This window comes from Bufo gargarizans, chromosome 11 (assembly GCF_014858855.1).
Source record: "Bufo gargarizans isolate SCDJY-AF-19 chromosome 11, ASM1485885v1, whole genome shotgun sequence".
NCBI lineage: Eukaryota > Metazoa > Chordata > Amphibia > Anura > Bufonidae > Bufo > Bufo gargarizans.
The window spans coordinates 24,511,003-24,533,365 of record NC_058090.1 but is presented as its reverse complement, the minus strand read 5'-3'; the positions used below and the strand labels follow the sequence as shown (position 1 = coordinate 24,533,365).

General features: G+C 46.9%; 1 protein-coding gene across 1 annotated transcript; it reads left to right on the top strand.

Moving 5' to 3' along the window:
- The first annotated feature begins 836 nt into the window (after positions 1-836).
- Positions 837-21,643, top strand: PYGL (glycogen phosphorylase L). Its single transcript, XM_044272038.1, has 20 exons — positions 837-1,140; positions 4,750-4,851; positions 8,836-8,914; positions 9,215-9,318; positions 10,371-10,502; positions 10,589-10,700; positions 12,061-12,143; positions 12,555-12,698; positions 12,804-12,896; positions 13,713-13,859; positions 14,484-14,647; positions 15,035-15,149; positions 15,434-15,535; positions 15,949-16,096; positions 17,439-17,497; positions 19,496-19,637; positions 19,913-20,120; positions 20,204-20,338; positions 20,632-20,698; positions 21,139-21,643. The coding sequence occupies exons 1-20, from the start codon at positions 898-900 to the stop codon at positions 21,325-21,327; spliced, it is 2,568 nt and encodes an 855-aa protein (XP_044127973.1). The 5' UTR covers positions 837-897; the 3' UTR covers positions 21,328-21,643.
- The last annotated feature ends 720 nt before the right edge of the window (positions 21,644-22,363 follow it).

Here is a 22,363-nt window from a genome sequence, read left to right as displayed (position 1 = left end):
AACGATGCAGACAGCACACAGAGTGCTGTCTGCATCTTTTGCGGCCCCATTGAAGTGAATGGGTCCGCACCCGAGCCGCAAAAACTGTGGCTCGGATGCGGACCCGAACAACGGTCATGTGGCCTTAGGCCTCATGCACACGGCCGTTGTTTTGGTCCGCATCCGAGCCGCTGTTTTTGCGTTTTTCCGTGTGCTGTCCGCATCCGTTGCTCTGTTCCGTGGCCCCACAAAAAAAATGTTACCAGCCCTTTTCTTGTCCGCGCTTTGCGGCCAAGAATAGGCAGTTATATTAAAGGCTGTCCGTGCCGTTCTGCAAATTGCGGAACGTGCATGGACGCCATCCGTGTTTTGCAGATCCGCGATTTGCGGACTGCAAAACACACCCCAGTCGTGTGCATGTAGCCTTACAGAAAGAGGAAGCACAGGAGATGTATTTTTTTTATTTTTTTTTATTTACAGAAGAGATCTGTAGAAAGGGATAAGCAGCGCCTATGTGGCACCGCTCATCTCTGTATCATTCTCAGGTCTCTTTTCCAATGAGATGTATATACAAACAGTAATTACCTAAATAACCTGCATTTCAAGTGCATTGTGTAAAGGCCTGCTGGGAGTTGTAGTTCCACTAGACACAATTCCTGTTGCCGCTTGTAGCGCATGCACAGCCCAGATTGCAATTGTTTGCAGACACAGGAGGCACATTGTGCTGCAATCCTGGCAGCCAGCACACAGCACAGGCCTCTGCCCTGCTGCCTGTGATACTATTGGTGTGTGTGTGACTCGCAGCCACAGCCCCATCCCAATAATCACTCTGTGGGTGGAGACAGCAGAGGGGAAGTTAGACTCTGACTAGTTATAAACTGCAGCCTCCAGCCCTGCTCCCTTCACAGCAGAGCCAAGATGTCCAAGCCCCTGACTGACCAGGAGAAGAGGAAGCAGATCAGCATCAGAGGGATTGTAGGGGTGGAAAATGTCTCTGAGCTGAAGAAAGGCTTCAACAGGCACCTGCACTTCACCCTGGTCAAAGACAGAAATGTCTCCACCACCAGGGATTACTACTTTGCTCTGGCCCACACTGTGAGGGACCACCTGGTGGGGAGGTGGATCAGAACCCAGCAGTACTACTATGAGAAGGACCCCAAGGTACTCACCTGGCTCTGCTTCATTGCAATCTGCAAAACTCTGCTGCAACATAGTCTGTCTATTTGGCTGAACATTGTTAGTGCAAAGAGTGTGGGTGACTGTTAGCAACTTGGTGGCTGTCACTGCTGCAGCTGGTGGGGTGAGCTTTGTGGTGGCAAAACACCAGGGGGCAGCAGAGACACATTGTAACATAGGTGGTCTCTGTAGGTAAAATGTTGTGTTTATGTTGTTACAATGTATCTTTCTTATTCACAACACCAGGATTGTGGACATTAACCATTTCCATGACCCTTTCTTACAAGGAAGTAATGAGACTCCATTTTCCACAGGCTGCAAGTCATGCAAACCTAACTGCTCCTCTATGTGCTTAGCAGAGCTGACTGTGTGTAGATGACTGGAGGCATGCCATACATAGTATATAGTTTATATAGCAATTCCTGTACCGCACTAGGGCATTTATACTGATGGGGTCCAGCATGTAAAAATCTGCATTTCTTTGGGTGTGGTTGCTGGAAAGCTTGGTCGTGTTCTGCGTAGAAAGCTTTGGATTTCCAAACAAATGGAAAAGTGTATTATAATTAGGATCTAGAATGGTTTGGCTGGGTTAATAGACTTTACTGCTTGCTTCATTGCGAATAAACTGCTCCTGGCATGCTGGGAGTTGTAGTTGTGGAACATAAGGAAAGCCACAGGTTGCAGCCCACTTATCTAGCTGCTTTAGGCCTCTTGCACATGAATGTGTGCACCCCGTTGCCGTATTGCGGACCGCATTTGCGGATCTGCAATACATGGGTGCCGTTCTGTGGGCGTTTACTTCAATGGGTCCGCAAATCCAGAGATGCGGCAAGAAAGCACTGAACCTTACAGAAACACTACAGAGTGGATTCGTCCCGTACTTCCGTTCTGCAAAAAGATGGAACGGCCAGATTGCGGACCCGTTAAAGTGAATCGATCCGCTGCGGCTGCCCCACGGACTGTGCTCGTGCTTTACTGCCTGCTGCAGCACGACCATGGGGGGCGCACGTTTGTGTGCAAGAGGCCTTATGTGGCTGAGAAGTGTTAGGGCACCCTAATTGCAGGCCCTTGTGTAGTATCATGGAGGACATCCATAAAGGAGGAGCGATTACATAATGCAGACCCATAGGTTGCTGAGGCTTCATTCAATCTACATTGTAAGAGTAATCCCAGATGTGGTCCATAGATATCCTAGATTTAATCATATTGGGAATGCAGCCGGTGAGGGGTGTAGTCGTCACGTACATGAGACTTTGTAGGTTCACACCGAGTTGGTTCTGAGCAATATTTTCCTGCAGGGTTTTCCAGCAAAAGCCAGAAGTGGATTTGAAAGGAATCCTAAATATAAAGGCCGGACTTGTACTTTTTCTTCCTGCTGGATCCACTTCTGGATTTGGCTGAAAAACTTGCAGGAAAATCTACCTCAAAACCTCCTCCAAAAAAACCTCAATGTGAACCTACCCTTGGGCGGGTTCAGCATCTGACTGCCTTATAACTGCAGTTCATTTGGCCCCCAAGATTGATTTTGGGGGTCTCTGCAACAGCTTCAAAAAGTGGGACCCAGGGAAGAGCGCGTACTGGCCAGCCTGCCTCTATTCCTAGAGGTCACCTTAACCTTCCTATGCGTCTAACAGGGATGGCCAACCGGCGGCTCTCCAGCTGTTTTAAAACTACAACTCCCACCATGCCATGCTGTAGGCTGAAAGGTGTGGGCATGCTGGGAGTTGCAGTTGGGGAGCCTCAGATTGGCCATCCCTGGTCTATAATAACCAGTTTTTATATTGATTATAGGTTATTTGAGATGCTGTGCTAGTGGACTGGGGACCCCAATTTTCTCAGGGGGCCACTGGGGGATTCCCCTGTTGGCCAGTCTGAGACTGGTAGTGGATGTTGAATATGTTGTCTGCGTCTATTATGCAGTGATTGGTATACACCATAATATGGTAGGAGCAGAGATAAGTGCTCTTCAGGCACCACTTATCTCTGGACGTCTGTAGCATTGGACGGGTATTACATGTTGAGTATGCGGTCTGTGGCTGCTATGCAATGGCGGGTATAATGGGCACGATCTGTTTACCCAGAGGGCGAGCTTTCAGAACAATTTCCGCAGAGATGCCCCAGTCTAACGCTGGTTGGATCTCCATAATCCACATGCATTCCGGATCTGCTCTCCTGCCTGAAGGGTTAACCATGTGGCGCCTCTATAAAACCTGCTCCATCCCTTGCATTCTTCCGTGCATGTTGTTGGACTGGGCTTCCATAGTGACACAGTAGGTAAAGATTTTGTAATCCCAGCATTGACCTTCACAAGAAAACACTGCTGACTCTGCATTATTACTCGTGAGGAAAGCGCTGCAGGTTACACCCGCTATACACGTGCCTATAATAAACCCGACCTGGCAGGTACCCGGCCGACCATGTTAACTGTGAATGGAGACTTAAAGGGGTATTCCTGTATGGGCAAATGTGTGTTAAACTGTATATAGTAAAGTTATACCATTATACGCTTTCTGCATCCGCCCATTGCTGTTTTCAAGACCTCTGCTTGCTCACAGGGGATACAAACCGGTCCTGTTCATGTGCTGGACACGCTGGTACGGTATGCGGGTTGTTAATATACAGCACAGCTGCGCCCAGGCCATTGATACTAGTCGTGATGTCACTAGGCCTGCGGTAAACGGTGAGAAGGCCGCGGCGCTGGCTTTCTCAAACAGCTGATCGGTGGGGGTCCCAGGTGTCGGACCCCCGCCCATCACATGCTGATGATCTATCCAGAGGCTAGATCGTCAGTTTAGAAAAAACTGCAGAAGCCCTTTAAAGGGGTTATTCAATCCTATAAAATGTCCCCCCATATGCCAGGACCCTCACAGTGAATATACATGCCCTGCACCGCTCCCGAGTGGGGGGGGGGGGGGCGCAGCCAATGGCAGGTGGGGACGGGGACAAGCCTCCTTAGCGTCAACCGCCATGTGATTATTATTTTTTTCCCATCACATTATACTCTGCTCATTTCCATGGTTACGACCACCCTACAATCCAGCAGCAGTGGCCGTTCTTGCACACTATAGGAGAAGGCGCTGGCCTATGCACACTCCTGGGTCCCGGCCACCAGAGAGGCCGGTGCTTTTTCCTATTGTGTGTAAGCACAACCACTGCTGCTGGATTATAATAGGGTGGCCATAACCCCGGTATATAAGCAGTGTATGGAAAAATGAATCCAGCCAGAAAAGGAAGCAATATGGATAATCACAATACATTAGTAAGTGCCTTGTATTAACTTTCCACATGATAAATGCCATTTTCTGAAGTGAGAGGACCCCTTTAAGTGATCCTGACCCTGTTGATCCTAGCTCTGCCCATTGGGATTGTCATCTAGACATGGACCACAGATCTTCAATTGCCCAGATCAGTGGCCTCCAACCTGTGGCTGTCCAGCTGTTGTAGAACTACCATGTTTAGCATGATGGAAGTTGTAGTTTTGCAATAGGTTTGACAACCTCAATGGACATTGTACTGACTTTTTTTTTTTTTTTTTCCCTAAAAGTTGCAACAGAATTTTGAAAAAATATTAATACTATTTTACTTTTTTGGCAGAGGACGTACTACCTGTCTCTGGAATTCTACATGGGCCGTACCCTACAGAACACCATGATCAACCTGGGGCTGCAAAATGCTTGTGATGAGGCTATCTATCAGGTAAGAATATGCAGGAACCTGAACCCTAAATGTGGTGACTATCGTATACCTGTAGGATTGCCATCCATGGCAATGTGTGCTCTGATGGTAGTCACCCAGATAGGAAGCAGGGAGGCCACCTGGTAACTGCAAGTGAAACAACCTACAGAATATGCAGAAAGGGTGGGCATCTAGAAGACGTGTAAACACTGTGTAAAGGTCTTGCACCACTATCTACGTTGTATGACCACCATGATATTGAGTGCAGAGGAGCAGGACACAGACAGAAGGCGCTGCGCTGGGAGTATATGGTGTGTTCTTCTAAAGAGGTTACCCAATGACTGATGTAAAAAAAAAATTATCAGACATTATTTAACACAATCTCTCCATTTGTTCTGCTGGCAGGTCAGGGGATGTGAGCTTTCTCAGGTGCAGGTGGTGTGTCCTTTCTGCTGCAGCGTTCTCCCTATCTCAGCTTGAGGGGGGGTGTCCTTTCTGCAGTAGTGATTTCACCGTAACTGTCACGTCGTCTAACAGTAGATATGGCTGGAGTCGGGTGAAGCTTTAAACTGAGTGCCTGTGTGGATGAGAATTAGTAGGAAAAAGAACAAACCGCAGGTGGCTCTAAAGATACCTTTTTATTGAATAGCTCAGTGGCTATAGTACTTTTTTATTTTTTTATTTTTTTTTAAAAATGTTTTGTTTTTTTATTACATGCAAATACAAAAGTATTCAGATCCAGGAGCTGGTTTGAAAAGTATAGAATGTTTTGTGGCACAATCCCTTAAGTGCATGAAGTGTCTTTCCCCCATTGCACTTAATACTGGGGTAGGTCGCAGAATCCAGACTGAAATCGGTTGCTCCTGTCTTGCAGGTGGTAGACCTCTCCCCTGCACCATCCAGGGTCACTGTGCAGAGGCAGGTCTTGGTTGGCGTTAGTCCATGGTTCAGAAAACTGGGCTTACTAGTCCGGACTCGCCAGACCTCTGTACGTGTAGAGGCTCATGTAACCTCATCGTGGATTAGTCTAGAGGGAGTGTAAAGCTTTATTTTTTATTTATTTTTTGGCGGATGATCACTAACAATCCTTCGTATGAACACTCGTTAGTGATCATCTTGCAGTGTAATACTGCCACCGATTGCCCAATGAACGAGCAAATGCATGATCATCGGGCGATCCAAATCTTTTTGACTTTTTTTCTAATAACGATCTGCTGCAGGCAAACCACTGGAAGGGGATGAGCGATGGCATAGCGATCAATCCTTCCCATGCATGTAAGAGCAGCGGTCTTCTCCGCTAGCGAGTAGGCGATTGCTGGGAGAGAGTGCTTCCCTCTCTACAATCATCTGATACAGCTTTTAGATTTTAGGATATAGGTAGGGAAGGGACAGGGGTTCCACTGACCCTCGCTCCTCCAGTTCGTACAGTCCCCCCAGAGAACGCTGGTATTCTGCTGGCCACCGTAGACCTCTATGAAGACCTGAGGGTCTACATGTGGATAGCTGTATTGAAATGCGTAAGGCCTGTGTATCTGCTGTGTAGAGGAATATCCTGCACATTACAACCAGATATGGGACCTCGGCTCCTGCCACACCAGGGCTGGAGATTCCAGGAGCCAAGTAACTAAAGCACCTAGAAGCTTGCTGCTAGACCCAACTTCTTGTGCCTTAGACTTCTCTATGGACTCGTCCCTTCACCATTTGACATGTGCTTGTATATGGGATCTCCCATCACAGGACTGTGGAGGAACTCTGCCGCCAACATCCTAAACTGACATTACTTGTCCAAACTGTCGTGTCCACCACTACATTTTCCATATCTCGAGCTTACGGATCCATTCTAGACGCCTGCTCTTGGCTTCCGCTTGCTGTAGAAGGTTTTATAATTGCACATTCTGGGAATGTAACTCTCGTCGTCTGCACTCCTGGCCATGGACATCATCCGGGTGGACGGTTTCAGTCCGATATTTCCATTGCCCTGACCTTGGTTCCTGTAATACTTCTGTTCCACTGGACATGTAGACGTGCTGTGGTTCAACATCCTTGGAAATACGATAGATTATTGATCTTGGCTTCATAAATTGTGCAAAATCTGAAATGTAAAAGAAAAGAGCATGGATATGTTGATGGTTTTTGGGCCTCCGCCATTCCTTCCAGCATCATATATGAAGCTCCTTTAGGGGTCTTGGCTCTGGAGATGACCTGTCGGCCACTGTGCAATCCTGCGGATGATGCCCCCATAAAATGGAGACCAGAATCTGTCCAATGCTGGAAATTAGTCTGGGTGATGACCAGTGTTAAACCCTTAAAGGGAGTGTCAGAAGGAAATTCCCAGTTACACCAGGGTCTGCTCTGCTGAATGTCAGGATGCCCTTCACTTCTGGAGAAAAAGTACTTTTAATCCATAGGCAAACGAGCAGTTAAAAGGGCTGTCCGCTTTTTACTATTGATGACCTATCCTGAGGATGGGTCATCAATATCGGATCGGCGGGGGTCCGAGTACTGGCACCCCCCACCGATCAGCTGTTTGTATAAAGAGAAGGCAGTTCAAGTGAATAGGACAGAGCCGTCCAGTAGAAGTGAATGGGGACGCCATACTTGTAATTATACCACCGCAATTGCTGAGGCGAGCAGGTAACAGAGTAGAGAAAGCGGCGCTCGTATGACTGCTGCCTTCTGTTCAAACAGATAGTGATGACCTGAGGATAGGCCATCAATAGTAAAAGGAGGACAACCCCTTTAAGTGCACTGGACGGGCCCAAGCCACTTAGTGCATCCTCTGCCAGCCCTTCCCTCTCCTATGAGTGAGATGACTATATGGAAACTTGGTCCTGTCCATCGAGACGCAAGAGTGCACCGAGTGGTTTGGGCCCGCCCTCTGTGCACTTAACTTCTCATTTGCATATGTATTATAAATCCTAGTTCTGCAGAATGAAGCAACAAATCACTAAGTGAAAGGTATCTTCACATTCAGATCAGTTAGCCCTGCAAGGCATTTTTCCCAGGGAATTTCCTGGTGACACGTGTGGTATTTATTAATTTTTTTCCCGTTATAAGATTTCCACAATTTATAGATTGACCCTCAGCGATCAACTGGAAACTGAAGAAGAGCCTAGCAATGAGTGTTCAATTCCCCTGCAGCACCACCACAGGTTAACTTAAGTATTAAAAAACATGGCTGCTTTCTTACAAAAACAGCGCCACATCCGTCCGTAAGTTGTGGGTCGTATTGCAGCTCAGCCCCGTTCACTTCAATGGAGCAGAGCTGGAATACCAGATACGACCCATGAACTGGAGTGACTCTATTCCTGGAAGAAGGCGTCCACGTTTTGCTAATTCTGGACAATCCCTTTAAAGCAGGCATCTCAAACTGTGGCCCTCCAGACTACAACTCCCACAATGCCCTGCTGTAGGCTGTCCGGGCATGCTGGGAGTTGTAGTTTTGCAACAGCTGAAGGGCCGCAGTTTGAGATGCCTGCTTTAAAGGGTTTGGCCAGCTGAGGATTCATGTTTACATGCAGATCTGTTAAGCCGTGTGCCGGTGCAGCACTCGGAACATGGCCTTTGATGGAGCGTTCCGTCTATCGGCGCCTGCATTCATTTACTCTGGGGATGGACTGTCGGACCCCAGAAATCTCCATCAGCGGCCGTTTTCCAATCACATGTGCAACCAGTAATATAAACTGGCCAACCCTTTTAATGTTCTGTCCATGTAATACGTGGATATTTTGGGTCCTCCGGAGACGGATGTTTTGTAGGCGATGTCCACCCCATCTAATAGGTAAGGGACCCTCTCTATTAAGCAGAATGGTGGATATGGTAGCTCTATTGGTTGTCACCCAGCTCCTCAGGAGAACATATACTAAAACGTGTCGGAAGCAGTAAATGGACTTATTGGGCCTCCCCCCATAAAGCCCTCAGTTCTGCGCAGGTTTTGGTGGTCAGGGCTCCTCGTTGCCTCCAGTGTCTGCTGTGCCTTTAATCAATCACTTTCTTGTTCTGTAGCTTGGACTGGACATTGAGGAACTGGAGGAGATGGAGGAGGACGCCGGCCTTGGCAATGGTGGTCTTGGACGTCTTGCAGGTCAGTAGCTCACTGTATTGGAGGCACGGCTTCTACAAAAGCCAACAATCGAGGCGGATTCCAGTGATTTATTGATTCTTCACAAAACCAAATAGTGAAGAACGGTTACACCATGGCTTGGGGCATTGACATCAGGAACATGGCGGATATACATGCTGCCATTGTACCTGGTTACACATTAACTAGGGCTGCTCTGGTGGAGATTTATTAATTTGGTGGATGGGAGTAGTAGTTATGATTTCATCAGATCCTAATTTAATAACTTTGGGGTCCCAATGATAAATGTCCTTTTATCTTTAGCCTGTTTCCTGGACTCCATGGCCACTCTGGGTCTTGCTGCCTATGGATATGGCATCCGCTATGAATATGGAATTTTCAACCAGAAGATCAAAGAAGGATGGCAGGTGCGGAGATCCCGGACTTCACACATTACTTGCATATCGTGTCCTCCATTATATTACTGTGGCCTGTGGGGACTCACATTTTATATTCGAAGCTTCCTATTCAAAAATCCCAGTTGGAATCGGGTTATAGGAAGCACCAGTTTTCCCAACTGGGGGTCGTGGGCAGATGCCAGGGGAGCGCCAACAAACCACTTTGGCCTGGATCAGGGTATTTAGATATAGGACTGGGGCAGCAAAGTGAATATCTTACCCCATTGTCTGTATGTCCTATGTACAGCAGCTAATGCCCATGTACAGTTGAAGCTCTGAGCAATTGGGTTTTGCCGGCGAGAGCCTGGGTGCCCAATAGAATTGCCAAAAATGTGGGATGATCCACCTGAAAGCCATGATAGACCTCCATTATTTTCAAAGTGTTCTGGTGTCTCAGAAGTTGGCAATGCTGCAGCACTGGGATCCTGGGTTATCTGTCCAGGCAATTGGGAACCATCCACAGGGGCATTAGGGTATTGCTAAGAAAGATGCACCAGATATGTCCTAAAGCCATTGTATTATCCAGGGCCCATGGTGGCCTAGTAACTCTGACTGGTGTGTAAGCCACAATGTAACTGGACCCATCACTATTTCCCTGTTGTGGTTTTTGGTCATTCTTGTTTTTAAACTTCAGGAAACATTTAGTAAATTGTCATTGAGTAACGTTAGATCTTTTAAAATCGTCTGTTACCAAAGTCTGGATCCCTTCTGCTGAGTTAGGATATCCTTCCTGTGTAATGTGCTTATCATGACGGCCGGCCTAGATTGGAGGATTTTTATTTTTTTTTTTTTAGTATTTGGGCCCATTCAGAGCCTGGCTTAGTCCCTAGGACTAGTGTAGGTTCTACATTGAAGGAAGTATAGATCCTGCTTCGGTGGTATAACTTGGGGCTCCTGGGGCCCCCGCTCTTGCAAGCCTTTGATGGTGCTGGTTTTCTATGGGCGGAGAGGAAAGTTTTGAGACTCCGAGACACTTGGCATCCTTCAGAAATGGGATCCATAAAGTTGTTTCTTGTCTTCAGGTTGAGGAAGCCGATGACTGGCTGAGACATGGAAACCCCTGGGAGAAGGCCCGTCCAGAGTACATGCTCCCTGTTCACTTCTATGGGCGAGTGGAGAACACCAAAACGGGCGTCCGGTGGGTGGACACTCAGGTGACTGTGCGGGCCGATTCTGGACTTCTACATCTGACCCTGCCCCAGATGTTAGGTCCGGTCATTGCCTTTTCGTTCTGTTCTAGGTGGTCCTGGCAATGCCGTACGACACTCCAGTGCCCGGGTATCAGAATAACACCGTCAATACCATGAGGCTGTGGTCTGCACGGGCGCCCAATGACTTCAACCTCAGAGACTGTGAGTACGTTCGGTGAAGGCCTGTGTGGCACCGGCCATCAGCCCATGATACCTGGAGAACTGTTCTGACTCTCTGGACCCTTAGATTTTGTCATGTAACCTTATTTCCAGCACAGGAAAATGCAATGTCCTGGAATTTGGGTTCCTCGAAGAAGCACCCCCACAAATTCTTATTCTCTGACCTGTTAGAAACGTACCTGATGTAAACTGTAGTTAAGGTAATTTTCTTACTAGTGACTGTAGTTGTGAGTTATAACCTCCCTTCTGAACCTCAGCTGTGTCATGTGACCAACACTGACTTTCCAAATAACACAGCATCTTGTGTGTGGACAGGAAGTCAGTTTCTCTGTGTGTTCCTATGGGAGCCTCAGTGTCGGGCTCATAGGAATGGATAGTGAAGTAACTGACTTCCTGTCCTGTCAGTAGGAGATCAGAGTGTTAGTCACATGACACAGCTGAGGATCAGAAGGGAGGTTATAACTCACAAATGCAATTTCTGATAAGAAAATTACCTTTACTACAGTTTAAATGTTCCTTTAAAACAGGTCAGAATTTTTTATTTTTTTTATTTTGAGGGAGTGCTTCTTTTAAAGACCCTTTCTGGTTTTAGTTGTCCTCTTCTAGGCAGGCTATATATGGGAACTATTGAACTGAATTCTTGTACATGCTCCACTATCCCCAGAAGAGGGTCCTGAGTTACTAACCTGCAGCCTTTGGGGACAAAACCGTTCATTAGGGGGTCTTAGTTGAGGAAGAGGGTGATGTCCATCAATCACCCAGCAGCTCCTGCTGAGCGCACAGGTCTGGGATCAGAAATCTAGGCCTCCTGCCCCATTGGTAGGGGCACTGTCTGTAAGCTGTACAGCTCTATAGAGGGACTGGCCTGAATATAGTAATGGAAAATGACAGTCTCTCTCTCCAACCCCCCCCCCCCCCCCTCTTTACACATGGCCAAGCATGCATGTGTCCTGAATGGGGAGAGGAGGAAGCCTCTGGCATCAGATTATTTCCCCAAGAACAAAAGGATCAGGCATGTTATAATACAGCAGCCCAATCCTTCTCTTCTCCAAGAGTTGGGAGGACCCCGTCCATGTGAGATGGTCTTTCAATCCAACCAGAATTGATGGGTTTGGCCAATAGGCGTCTAATATGAATGGTCTCTGTAAGAAGTGCAATAGCTGGATATAGAGGTGCTGGTGAGCCGCCATTCTTGGCCTCGCTTCCTCTGAGGTTGACGTAACATTTCACTGGTCAGGAAGTGGTTGATTACAAATGCTCATCTGCAATTACCGCCGGCCCTTGCTCTAAGTGATATTGCTGTAATCCTGAGCGTTATAACTGCCTCTATATCCCCCTACAGTTAATGTCGGTGACTACATCCAGGCAGTGCTGGACCGGAACCTGGCTGAGAACATCTCCCGTGTCCTGTATCCTAACGATAATGTGAGTCCCGGCTCATTTATTGACCTTCGTGCTCCTATAGTCATCTGCAAGCTAGGAAGTAAAGTTGTGAACTTGGGGTGTATTCACACACGGCAGATTTGTTGCAGAAGTTTCTACAAATAAATGGGGTTGTTTCTGCAGCATCAATTTCTGTAAGTAGAAGAGTGGGACAGTGTCCGAAACTTCTGCAATAAGTCTGAATTCACCCTTCTGATATGTGGCCCTATGCATTCCTGGGGTGTGAGCAATGTGATGTAATGTTGGAAAATGGACTGTAGAGGGCAGTATTGGCTCTTAATTCTAACATATCAGGCGGTCCATGGACTGATGCAATAATTTGTATTTAATTTTATTTATTTTTTTACATAAAAGTCCCCGTATCGTTACTTTGATCTTTTACAATCTTTCCAGTTCTTTGAGGGGAAGGAGCTGCGCCTCAAGCAGGAATACTTTGTGGTGGCCGCCTCCTTACAAGACATCATCCGCCGTTTCAAGGCCTCTAGATTCGGCTGCAGGGATTCAGTGCGGATCGGCTTTGACACCTTTCCAGATAAGGCGAGTTTCGTATTTGCTGTCATTTTGTGATGTTGGATTCTTACTTGCAGAGGGCCGGAAGTGGCTTAAAGTGTCAAATTTGCTGATGGTGTCTTCCTTCTCCAGGTTGCCATTCAGCTTAATGACACTCACCCCGCGCTGGGGATCCCAGAACTGATGAGAATATTCCTGGATATAGAGAAACTTCCCTGGGATAAGGTATGGTGACGACGGGGGATTGTAAGCTCTTGCGTCCAGGTCTTTTTGCATCAACAGCCCTGGGACGTTCAGATCTAGTGGGATAGGCCGCAATATAATTTCAATATTGGAGGCTCCCGTTTCAGGGTTGTGCCAGCCTTGTCTGCCTCGCACCATGTCCGGCACCTGCCCCACTTCTCGGCAATCCTTGGAACAGAATTGCATGGAGGTGCTATAAGTGCCTATATAGGCAAACAGTTTCCTTTGTCAAAAAAATAAGATTATTATTTTTTTATATTCTTTTTCTAACTTTCTCTGGTTTGTTTCTTTGCTTTTTTTTTTTTTTTTTTTTTTTTTTTTTTTTTTTTTTTTTTTTTCTCTAATAAGTTAAATCTAATCCATCACTCCCCCTGCATGTTGGCACAGCCGCTCTCTCCCAATACTGCTCTGATGAAATGGTCTTGGAAGCAGAACAAGCCTCTTGACTAATCCACATTGTGCTGTCTTTATACATTGCATTACAACCCGCAGGCTTTGGAAACCGAATTTAACCCTCTGCATGCCATTCATGTATCTGATCATCAGGGGTCTGACCACTGGGTCTATGGGAATGCCAGAGGTGGAGGTAACCGAGCACTGCACTCTGCCAACAGTCCTATAGAGCGGCATTTGAGGGACTTGGGGACTCCACCCCCTTCTGGGGATCAGTGGGATTCCCAGCGGTCCCCCCCCCCCCCCCCCCCCCACCACCAATCGGATTCTTATGAAGTTTCTTATGAAGTGGATACATTTATTTTTCTTGAAACAACCCTTTTGAAAGGTTTTATCTGTCTTTAGGCATGGGAAATCACCAAGAAAACCTTTGCCTACACCAACCACACGGTATTACCGGAAGCCCTGGAGCGCTGGCCGGTGGACCTGGTGGAGAAGCTGCTGCCGAGACACCTGCAGATCATCTACGAGATAAACCAGAGGCATTTGGATGTAAGTCGGCAACGCATCCGCCCCTTACCCATATGTTATCTTACAGGAAAAATGTATTCCCCCCCCCCCCCCCCCCAAAAGCATCACCTATCCACAGGATGGGTGATGTCAGATCAGAGGGGATCCAACCACTGGGACCCCCAGTAATCCCAGTAATGAGGGCTCCCGGAGTCCCCTGTCTGAATGGAGCGATAGTGCGTGTTTTGGTCCACCCCTCCATTCACTTCTGTTCAACCAAAGTGTGCGCTACTGCTCCATTCAGACAGACACGCTCCTGCTCCAGAGGGGGCACTTGAGCGTTCCTCATTCTCAGGATACTGGGGTCCCCGCATCAGATATTTATTCCACCCACTTTGTTTTTGTGGTTATGTTTTATTAGCAGGCAAAGGCCATGTGACATTTTTGGCGTCCTGCAAATCTTTTCAATTTACTAAAATACAAAAACAGTGAAGCTCTTGTCCATGGGCTTTGTCGGGTATCGCAACTCTGCCAAATCTACCGCTGCTTTGCATACGGGTCACAGCTGGTGAACAGGAGCAGCACTGTCTCCAGAAGGAAGCGGCCATGCTGATTTATTATTATTTTTATTTGCCAAATTTAATTGAATACATTTGACCATTCCAGAGTATTGCAGCCCTCTACCCGGGAGATCTAGACCGGCTGAGAAGAATGTCTCTGATTGAAGAAGATGGAATCAAGAGGATTAACATGGCTCACCTGTGTATTGTGGGATCACATGCAGTGAATGGGGTGGCCAGAATCCACTCGGATATTGTGAAAAATGAAGTGTAAGTTACCCGTCCTAGACGGACCCATCGACCAGCTAATAACTGATGCCCAGTGTGCAAGACCTTGGTACCTGCTGCTGTTTACCCTTAGTGACCTAGTAGTCAAACTAGAGGGTTAAAAAAAATGGCTTCAGTGCTGAACGATGGTCCAGTGATGAGCTGATATCTTGGTGTCTTGCTGCTGGGAGCACCAGTGAGTTTCCCTCTTCATTTCTTCTGTAGTGCCCCCCACAGGGCAAATGAAGCATTGTAGGGATCCCATGGGAATGAATGGTCAGTAGGATCATGTGCTAGGGCCGTGTATGAGCCCATGCCTACGGCAGGACCGATTGACTGTATGACATGTTGTCAATGTGACCGTTGTAAACTTGCCACCATCTTTCCTAGGTTTAAAGACTTCAGTGACGTCGAACCGACAAAGTTCCAGAACAAGACCAACGGGATCACTCCCAGACGCTGGCTCCTCCTGTGCAATCCGGGGCTTGCCGAACTCATAGCGGAGGTGAATGCCGGAGCCAAAGTTCAAATGGAGGCTCCTGGAGCTGTAACCTGAAGCTCCTGGGCCCCAGTGAATAGGGCCCACATGTAAACTGGCACGGCCAGGCACCACCTATAGTAATGGCACTGGAGGCCATGGAATTAGAATGTGAATGCATTGTCGTTGGCTTTAGTGTCTAGATTGGTCCCAAATCTCTGGCTGTTGTCCCCTGCAAGCTGGGGGTTGTAGTCTTGTGCTCTAACACCAACTTAAAGAATAATCACATGGGGTTAATTCTTGTATTCCAGAAAATTGGAGAAGATTATGTGAAGGACCTGAGCCAGCTATCAAAGCTGAATAAGTATGTGAACGATAACATATTCATCCGGGATGTCTCCAAGGTGAAGGAGGTGAGTGGCCATTATAGATATTCAGGTTCTTATGTTTCTGGGTCATTTCATCCAACTGAGTCCATGATTCTGAGCAGATTCCTTTTTTAATATATCTTTTTATAGTGGTTGAGTCTGTTTTCCTGATGCAGAGCTCCAAATACCCTGGGCAGAGAAATGATAAAACCCTTGCTACCTGCAGCCACCACTAGAGGGAGCTCACTGAATACCATTGAGCTCCATAAACGGAGTATGCAGTGAGCGCCCTCTACTGGTGACTGTAGGTAGCAAGCATTTTATGCTGGGTATTTGGAGTTCTGTATCTGGGAATCGGGGCTATAAACATATATATTAAGAAATTACTTTAAACAGAATGTTTGTCCTAAAACCACCACCGGTGATGAGACGTGATTTCTTTATTTTATTTCCTGTAGGAGAACAAGATTAAGTTTTCCCAATATCTGGAAAATGAATATAAGATGAAACTCAACCCGTCCTCCATGTTTGATGTGCACGTGAAGAGAATCCACGAGTATAAGAGGCAATTGCTGAACTGTCTCCATATCGTCACAATGTACAACCGTAAGTGCCATCATCCCCTGTAGAATGTGCTGCAGAGACTACAGGATGGGGGGGAGTGAATTTTTTGCCACTTCTTTCTATGGGCATATCCCTCTAACGCCCCCCATCCCCGGAAGTATAGCACTGCCCGCAAGGGCTAATATTGCAGTCACTGGGAATCTTGTGTATCCAAAAAATCAAGTAGGGGTCCTAAAGCTGTCATTGTATCCAGTGCTGGTAATGGTTTCCAGCTTCCTGACCTAAGGTCGCTCTTGGCTTCTCCTTTTAAACCTCCTTTTGGATCAGTCAACAGCTTGCAGTATTTCATCGAAGACCAAAATTGCCCTAAACAAATAATTAAAGGGGCAGTCCATGAGTTCAATTTTCCTCCGCCAACTTCAGGAGAGGTATTACACAGTTCTCATTGAAGTCAATGTTTTGTCTATCTAATGCACGAATAACATGGGTCCTCCAGACTGAAATGCTGTAATAGATGAGGGCCCTAATCTGGGGGGGGACACCCTCAAACTCAGATTTTACTTGGAAATATTATTTATTTATTTTTTCCAAAACCAGTTAGTTCCCTTAATGCGGGTGGATGTTCTGAACCATGTGTGGCTAAAAACAAATTATTTTCCCTGGAGGACCAAACATTCACAAATGGCTCCTAAATCTTTGTAATACCCAGTGTCTCCTGTGGAGGTGCTGTAAGGAGATCAAACAGTTACAACCTGTCCCCACTCACATTATAGCTGATCACTGGCAGGTCCCAAGTCGTCTACCTAATGTTCTGCATAGTGTTGGGGAGGACCAGTCCAACAACAAAAAATTGGACCCCCCCCCTTTGAGGAATATTGATCAGATGACCCCTTCAGGTTTTTGGGAATGTGTAATTGAGACTGCACCCGGCTCATGTCATCCTGGTCGTCCTCTCCCGCTGTAGTTGCATATAATACACATCTACAGTATTTTATACCGTGGCGCACCACCGGAGGGATTTCTGGTACAGACAAGTGAACAGCTGTAGTGGTGCAGCCTCGTGTCATGGACCCCTCTGCGGGGAAGGCTCATTAGGTGTGTGATTATCCTGATCTGTGTGACAGTGCACTAAGATTTATGGGGGGTGCTGGGGAAATGAGGCATGAGGCACCGAGAGGAGCATTCATCACATGGATATAATTGCTGGGATCTATCACCGGTGAAAAATCCATTACAGCGAGGAGGGGGGATAGCGGTGGAAAACTGTATGCAAGTTTTATTTTTTATTCAATATTTTTTTTTATTTTTTTAAGTAAAATAAAAACCTACAGATTTGCACTTTACTTTGAATTATGTCGGAATATAACGGTTTGTCTTGTTTCAGGCATAAAGGCAAATCCCACAAAGGAATTTGTCGCGAGGACGGTCATCATCGGAGGAAAGGTATAATCTTGTTGACTCGAAATGAGCTCGGCCAAGTCTACTGCGCCTCTTTATTGAAGGGGTTTTCTGGTCCTTTTATATTCAGGACAGGCCATCAATATCGGACACCCTGCACCCCTGCTGATCCGCTGTAAATTTGTTGCTAGGACGGCGCAGCGCCATTCATTGTGCAGTGGTTACTATTCACTACAATGGCGGGGGCAGCTCTGTCCACTACACATGCTGATTGGCAGGGGGTGCGGAGAGCCTGACAACCCCCCCACCCCCCCCCCTGCCAATCCAAAATTGATGGCCTATCTCTGTGTGTGTATGTATAGATATAGATATAAAAATTTTTCATCTGGATTCAGGATACAGATGGCCTGTCCTGAGGATAGGTGATTTATATTAGATCGGTGGGGGTCACTCTTTCTACTCCCACCTTTTGGCTTTTTGAAAGGGCACGAACACTGCTTTGTGTAGTTACAGTCCAATGAAAAAGCCACAAAGCTCCGTACCCTGGCAAGGGTGCTTATAGCCAGACCCCCACTGACCTTATATTGATGGCTGGAAAACCCCTTTAATGTCCACGATTTAGGCTGATTTTGTAGTTTGTCTGTATAGGGGAGCCCAATTTTTCTGACTTCAAATCGCGTAATTCGATCTGCCCTCACCCTCCACTAGGGGGAGCTCACTGCATGTGGCCGCTAGCACATCCGCAATACCCAGTCCCCATAGCTCTGTGTGCTTTTATTGTGTAAAAAATCCGATTTGATACATATGCAAATTAATCTGAGATGAGTCAGGGACAGGACTCATCTCAGGTTAATTTGCATATGTATCAAATCGTTTTTTTTTTACACAATAAAAGCACACAGAGCTATGGGGACTGGGTATTGCGGATGTGCTAGCAGCCATCTAGCAACCCATGTCCTCAGCTCTATACATCAAATCCCGGTGACAGGTTCCCTTTAAAGGGATTCTGTCATCAGATTTTACCCCTATAACCTAAAGATATCCTCATGTCCAGACTAAAAAGAAGAATCCTAAACTGGCCTTATTAAACCTCACTGAGGCTCTATTTGTCCAAAAAACAGGTTTTTATAACCTGCCAATCACTTACTTAAGGTGCCCAAGGGGAGGTCTGTTAATACAGGGTGCCCATCCGCACCCCTCGCCGTCCGGTGCCCAGTGCCGCCTTCCCTGTCTTCAGCGCTGCCTTCTACAGCTCAGCACCGCCTCCGCAATCCTCCCCATCCCTCTGACAGATCCCGCGCCTGCGGACTAAGCTCAATCTGCAGGTCTTATTAGGGTTGAGCGAAGTGCGCATCACGTCGGCGCATGCACACTTCGCTCAATGAAGCCGCTGCCAGGAGTCCGCACGGGTGCATCAGGCCGAGCCTAGTGCGCAGGCGCGGGATCTGGCAAAGGGATGGGAGGATTGCAGAGGCGGCGCTGAGCTGTAGAAGGCGGCGATGAAGGCGGCGCTGGGCACCGGACGGCGAGGGGTGCGGACGGGCACCCTGTATTAACGGACCTCCCCTTGGGCACCTTAAGTGATTGGCAGGTTATAAAAACCTGTTTTTTGGACAAATAGAGCCTCAGTGAGGTTTAATAAGGCCAGCTTAGGATTCTTCTTCTTAGCCTCATGTCCGGACTATCTTTAGGTTATAGGGGTAAAATCTGATGACAGAATCCCTTTAACCTCTATGGTAGGCATCCTCAAACTGCGGCCCTCCAGCTGTTGCAAAACTACAACTCCCAGCATTCCTGAACAGCCTACAGGTTTTAGCCTACAGCAGGGCATTGTGGGAGTTGTAGTTTTACAACAGCTGGAGGGCCGCAGTTTGAGGATGCCTGCTCTATGGTCACAAAGGCTGTCAGACCTCACGTCCTTCCCTGTGTTCCAAATATATAATTTGCAGGACCTGCTTGGTTTCTGGAGCGTGTCCTTTCTGTAGACTAGCTTTGGTGGGAGCAGTACAGCATGTCCTTTTATCTTCCCCCTCCTTTTTTCAGGCTGCTCCGGGATATTACATGGCGAAGATGATCATAAAGCTCATCACTTCAGTGGGGGAGATTGTGAACAATGACCCAGTCATAGGGAACAAGCTGAAGGTTATTTACTTGGAGAACTACAGAGTATCCCTTGCAGAGAAAGGTCTGTGCAGCTTCATGTTCTACTTGTTTTTGGCTTCTTCTTATTAGGCCTGGTTCACACGCCTCCAAAAACAGTGCCGATCCTGTCCGCCGGTTGTGTTCCCCTTGAAATGAATCGAGTTGAGCTGCAGTACCGGGCACAACCCATGGACAGGTGTGGCGCTCTTTCTGGAAGAAGTCGGACACATTTTCCTATCTTGGCTCTCCATGATGCACGTTCAGTATTGCACAAATGCATGAGACCACGATATTGAATGGGACCTTTTTTGTTGGCAGTCATCCCAGCAACAGACTTGTCGGAACAGATCTCCACAGCAGGCACTGAGGCTTCTGGCACCGGCAACATGAAATTTATGCTGAACGGAGCCCTCACCATTGGGACCATGGATGGTGCCAACGTGGAGATGGCAGAAGAGGCCGGAGAGGAGAACATGTTCATATTTGGCATGCGAGTAGAGGATGTGGCTGAGCTGGACAAGAAGGGGTAAGATCCGCGTGGCCATGGTCAGTGTCTGCTGCAACAGCTGAAGCCTTGGTCACGTTTCACCCTCCTCTCGATGTTCGCAGGTACAATGCCCAGGAATACTATCACAGACTTCCAGAGCTAAAGCAGGTCATCGACCAGATACAAAGTGGCTTCTTCTCTCCATCAAAGCCAGATCTTTTCAAAGACGTGGTGGACATGCTCTTCTACAATGACCGGTCAGTAATACCGAGGGAGGAGTTGGTCACTTCATGGGAAAGCTTGGTGACCACCTTTCGATGTCATGATCTTTTTTCCATTGGACTATGGCTCCAGTTTAATGTCTTTTGAAATCCTCTGCAAAGTCAATATAAAGCTAAACTTCCTGGAGCCACCACTAGAGGGAACTCTAAAGCTTGCTGCTGTGTAATACATTGAATTCAATAGTGTATACAGTGAGCTCCCTCTAGTGGTCACTGCAAGCAACATAACTTAATATCATTTAACTCTTCTTCCATTTTTGTGATGCCAGGTTTAAAGTGTTTGCCGATTATGAATCGTATGTGAAGTGCCAGGATAGGGTCAGCGCTCTGTACAAGGTAGGTAGCCCGGTCTACTTGGTAGGAAATCCTATATGCAGTAAAGATCCCTTTAAAGGGAACATCCACCATTAAACTTTTTTTTTTTTTTGTATACTGGCTACAGATTTCTGTGCTAATTTACTTTAATAGATCTTTATAGTGGATGGAAACTCTGTCCTAATACAGAGCTCCAAATCCTTTGCATTCAATTAAATGGTGAACTTCCTAGAGTCTCCACTAGAGGGAGACCAAATGCCTTATTGCTGTGTAATACATTGATTTCAATGTATGCAGTGAGGTCCCTCTAGTGGTGACTGTAGGCAACAGAATCGTATAATTTATCTTCGTGGGGCTCATTTACTAAAGATTTGCATTCCCTCTGCCTGTTTTTTTTAAAATAAAATTGGTGCATTGTACTTTTACTAAGAGGTGCACACCTCATTGTTGTCTTCTCCTAGAATCCAAAAGAGTGGACCAAAGTGGTCATCAAGAACATAGCCGCATCTGGCAAATTCTCCAGTGACAGGACAATCAAGGAATATGCCAAGGATATCTGGGGAGTTGAGCCATCTGATCTGAAGATTCCTCCACCCAATGAACCAAGGGATGCGATCGAGGACGCCAAGCCGGCAAATGCCAAAGCTTAATGGGGGTTAGGAACATAGAGGACTGAAGCTAGCACTAATATTCAGATCTTTCTAGTCCTCCATCATACCCAGTATCAGGAAGTCACACACCTGATACCATGGAATGGACAAGGACTTTCCTTTAGGCTTTGTGCACTTGCTTGTTGTAGGGTATTGTTGTTGCACTTAATAGGGGCTAGTGCAGAGCGGGGTTTGTCTTGTACCAAGGTTGGGTCCTTCTAGGATCTTCTGGGACCAGTCCTGGACTGCAATCTCTTCTAGTTAATAATCTGACCAAATGTACGGTTCTGTCACACTATTAAAGGAATTTATATGACTTTTGCACCTTTTGTTTGGCATGGGGAAGGGAGGGGGGGGTTAGGAGAAGCTCAGTCATGCATGAATTTTCTACAGGACGGCAAGCTAAGGCTGAAGACTATTGAAGATGGCCCCAGCCCCCTTAATTTATTCCATAGCATATTGGAAAATGGGAGGTGGTGGATAATGAAACCCAGGGCACCCAGCGTTTTAATGAGGTACCCCTCTCCTCTAAAACTCCTGATCAGTGGAGGCAAGACCCTAGTATCAATATACTGTGGAGGTTGGACATGTGGAAACAAAGCCCCAAAAGTACTGGGCCCCATAGCTTTAGTTTGTAGCAAGAAGGTTTCTACTCCAGGAAAAACTGTATAATACTGCCCCGTTAACAAGGATAGGTCTATTACTAGTCTCATTTATTCTGACCACTTCCGAAGTTGGCAGTGTGCAGCTTATGAAGAAAGTCAGTGGGTATGTAAGGGGTGTGATAGGCTGTCTGCACACATAGCCCTCGGTGGGTATATAAGGGGTGTGATAGGCTGTCTGCACACATAGCCCTCGGTGGGTATATAAGGGGTGTGATAGGCTGTCTGCACACACATCCCTCGGTGGGTATATAAGGTGTGATAGGCTGTCTGCACACACATCCCTCGGGAGGGGGAGGTATATAACTATAAGGTCTATGACAGGTCATCTGTACATACTTTCCCATGACATGAGGAATGTGATTTGTCAGATG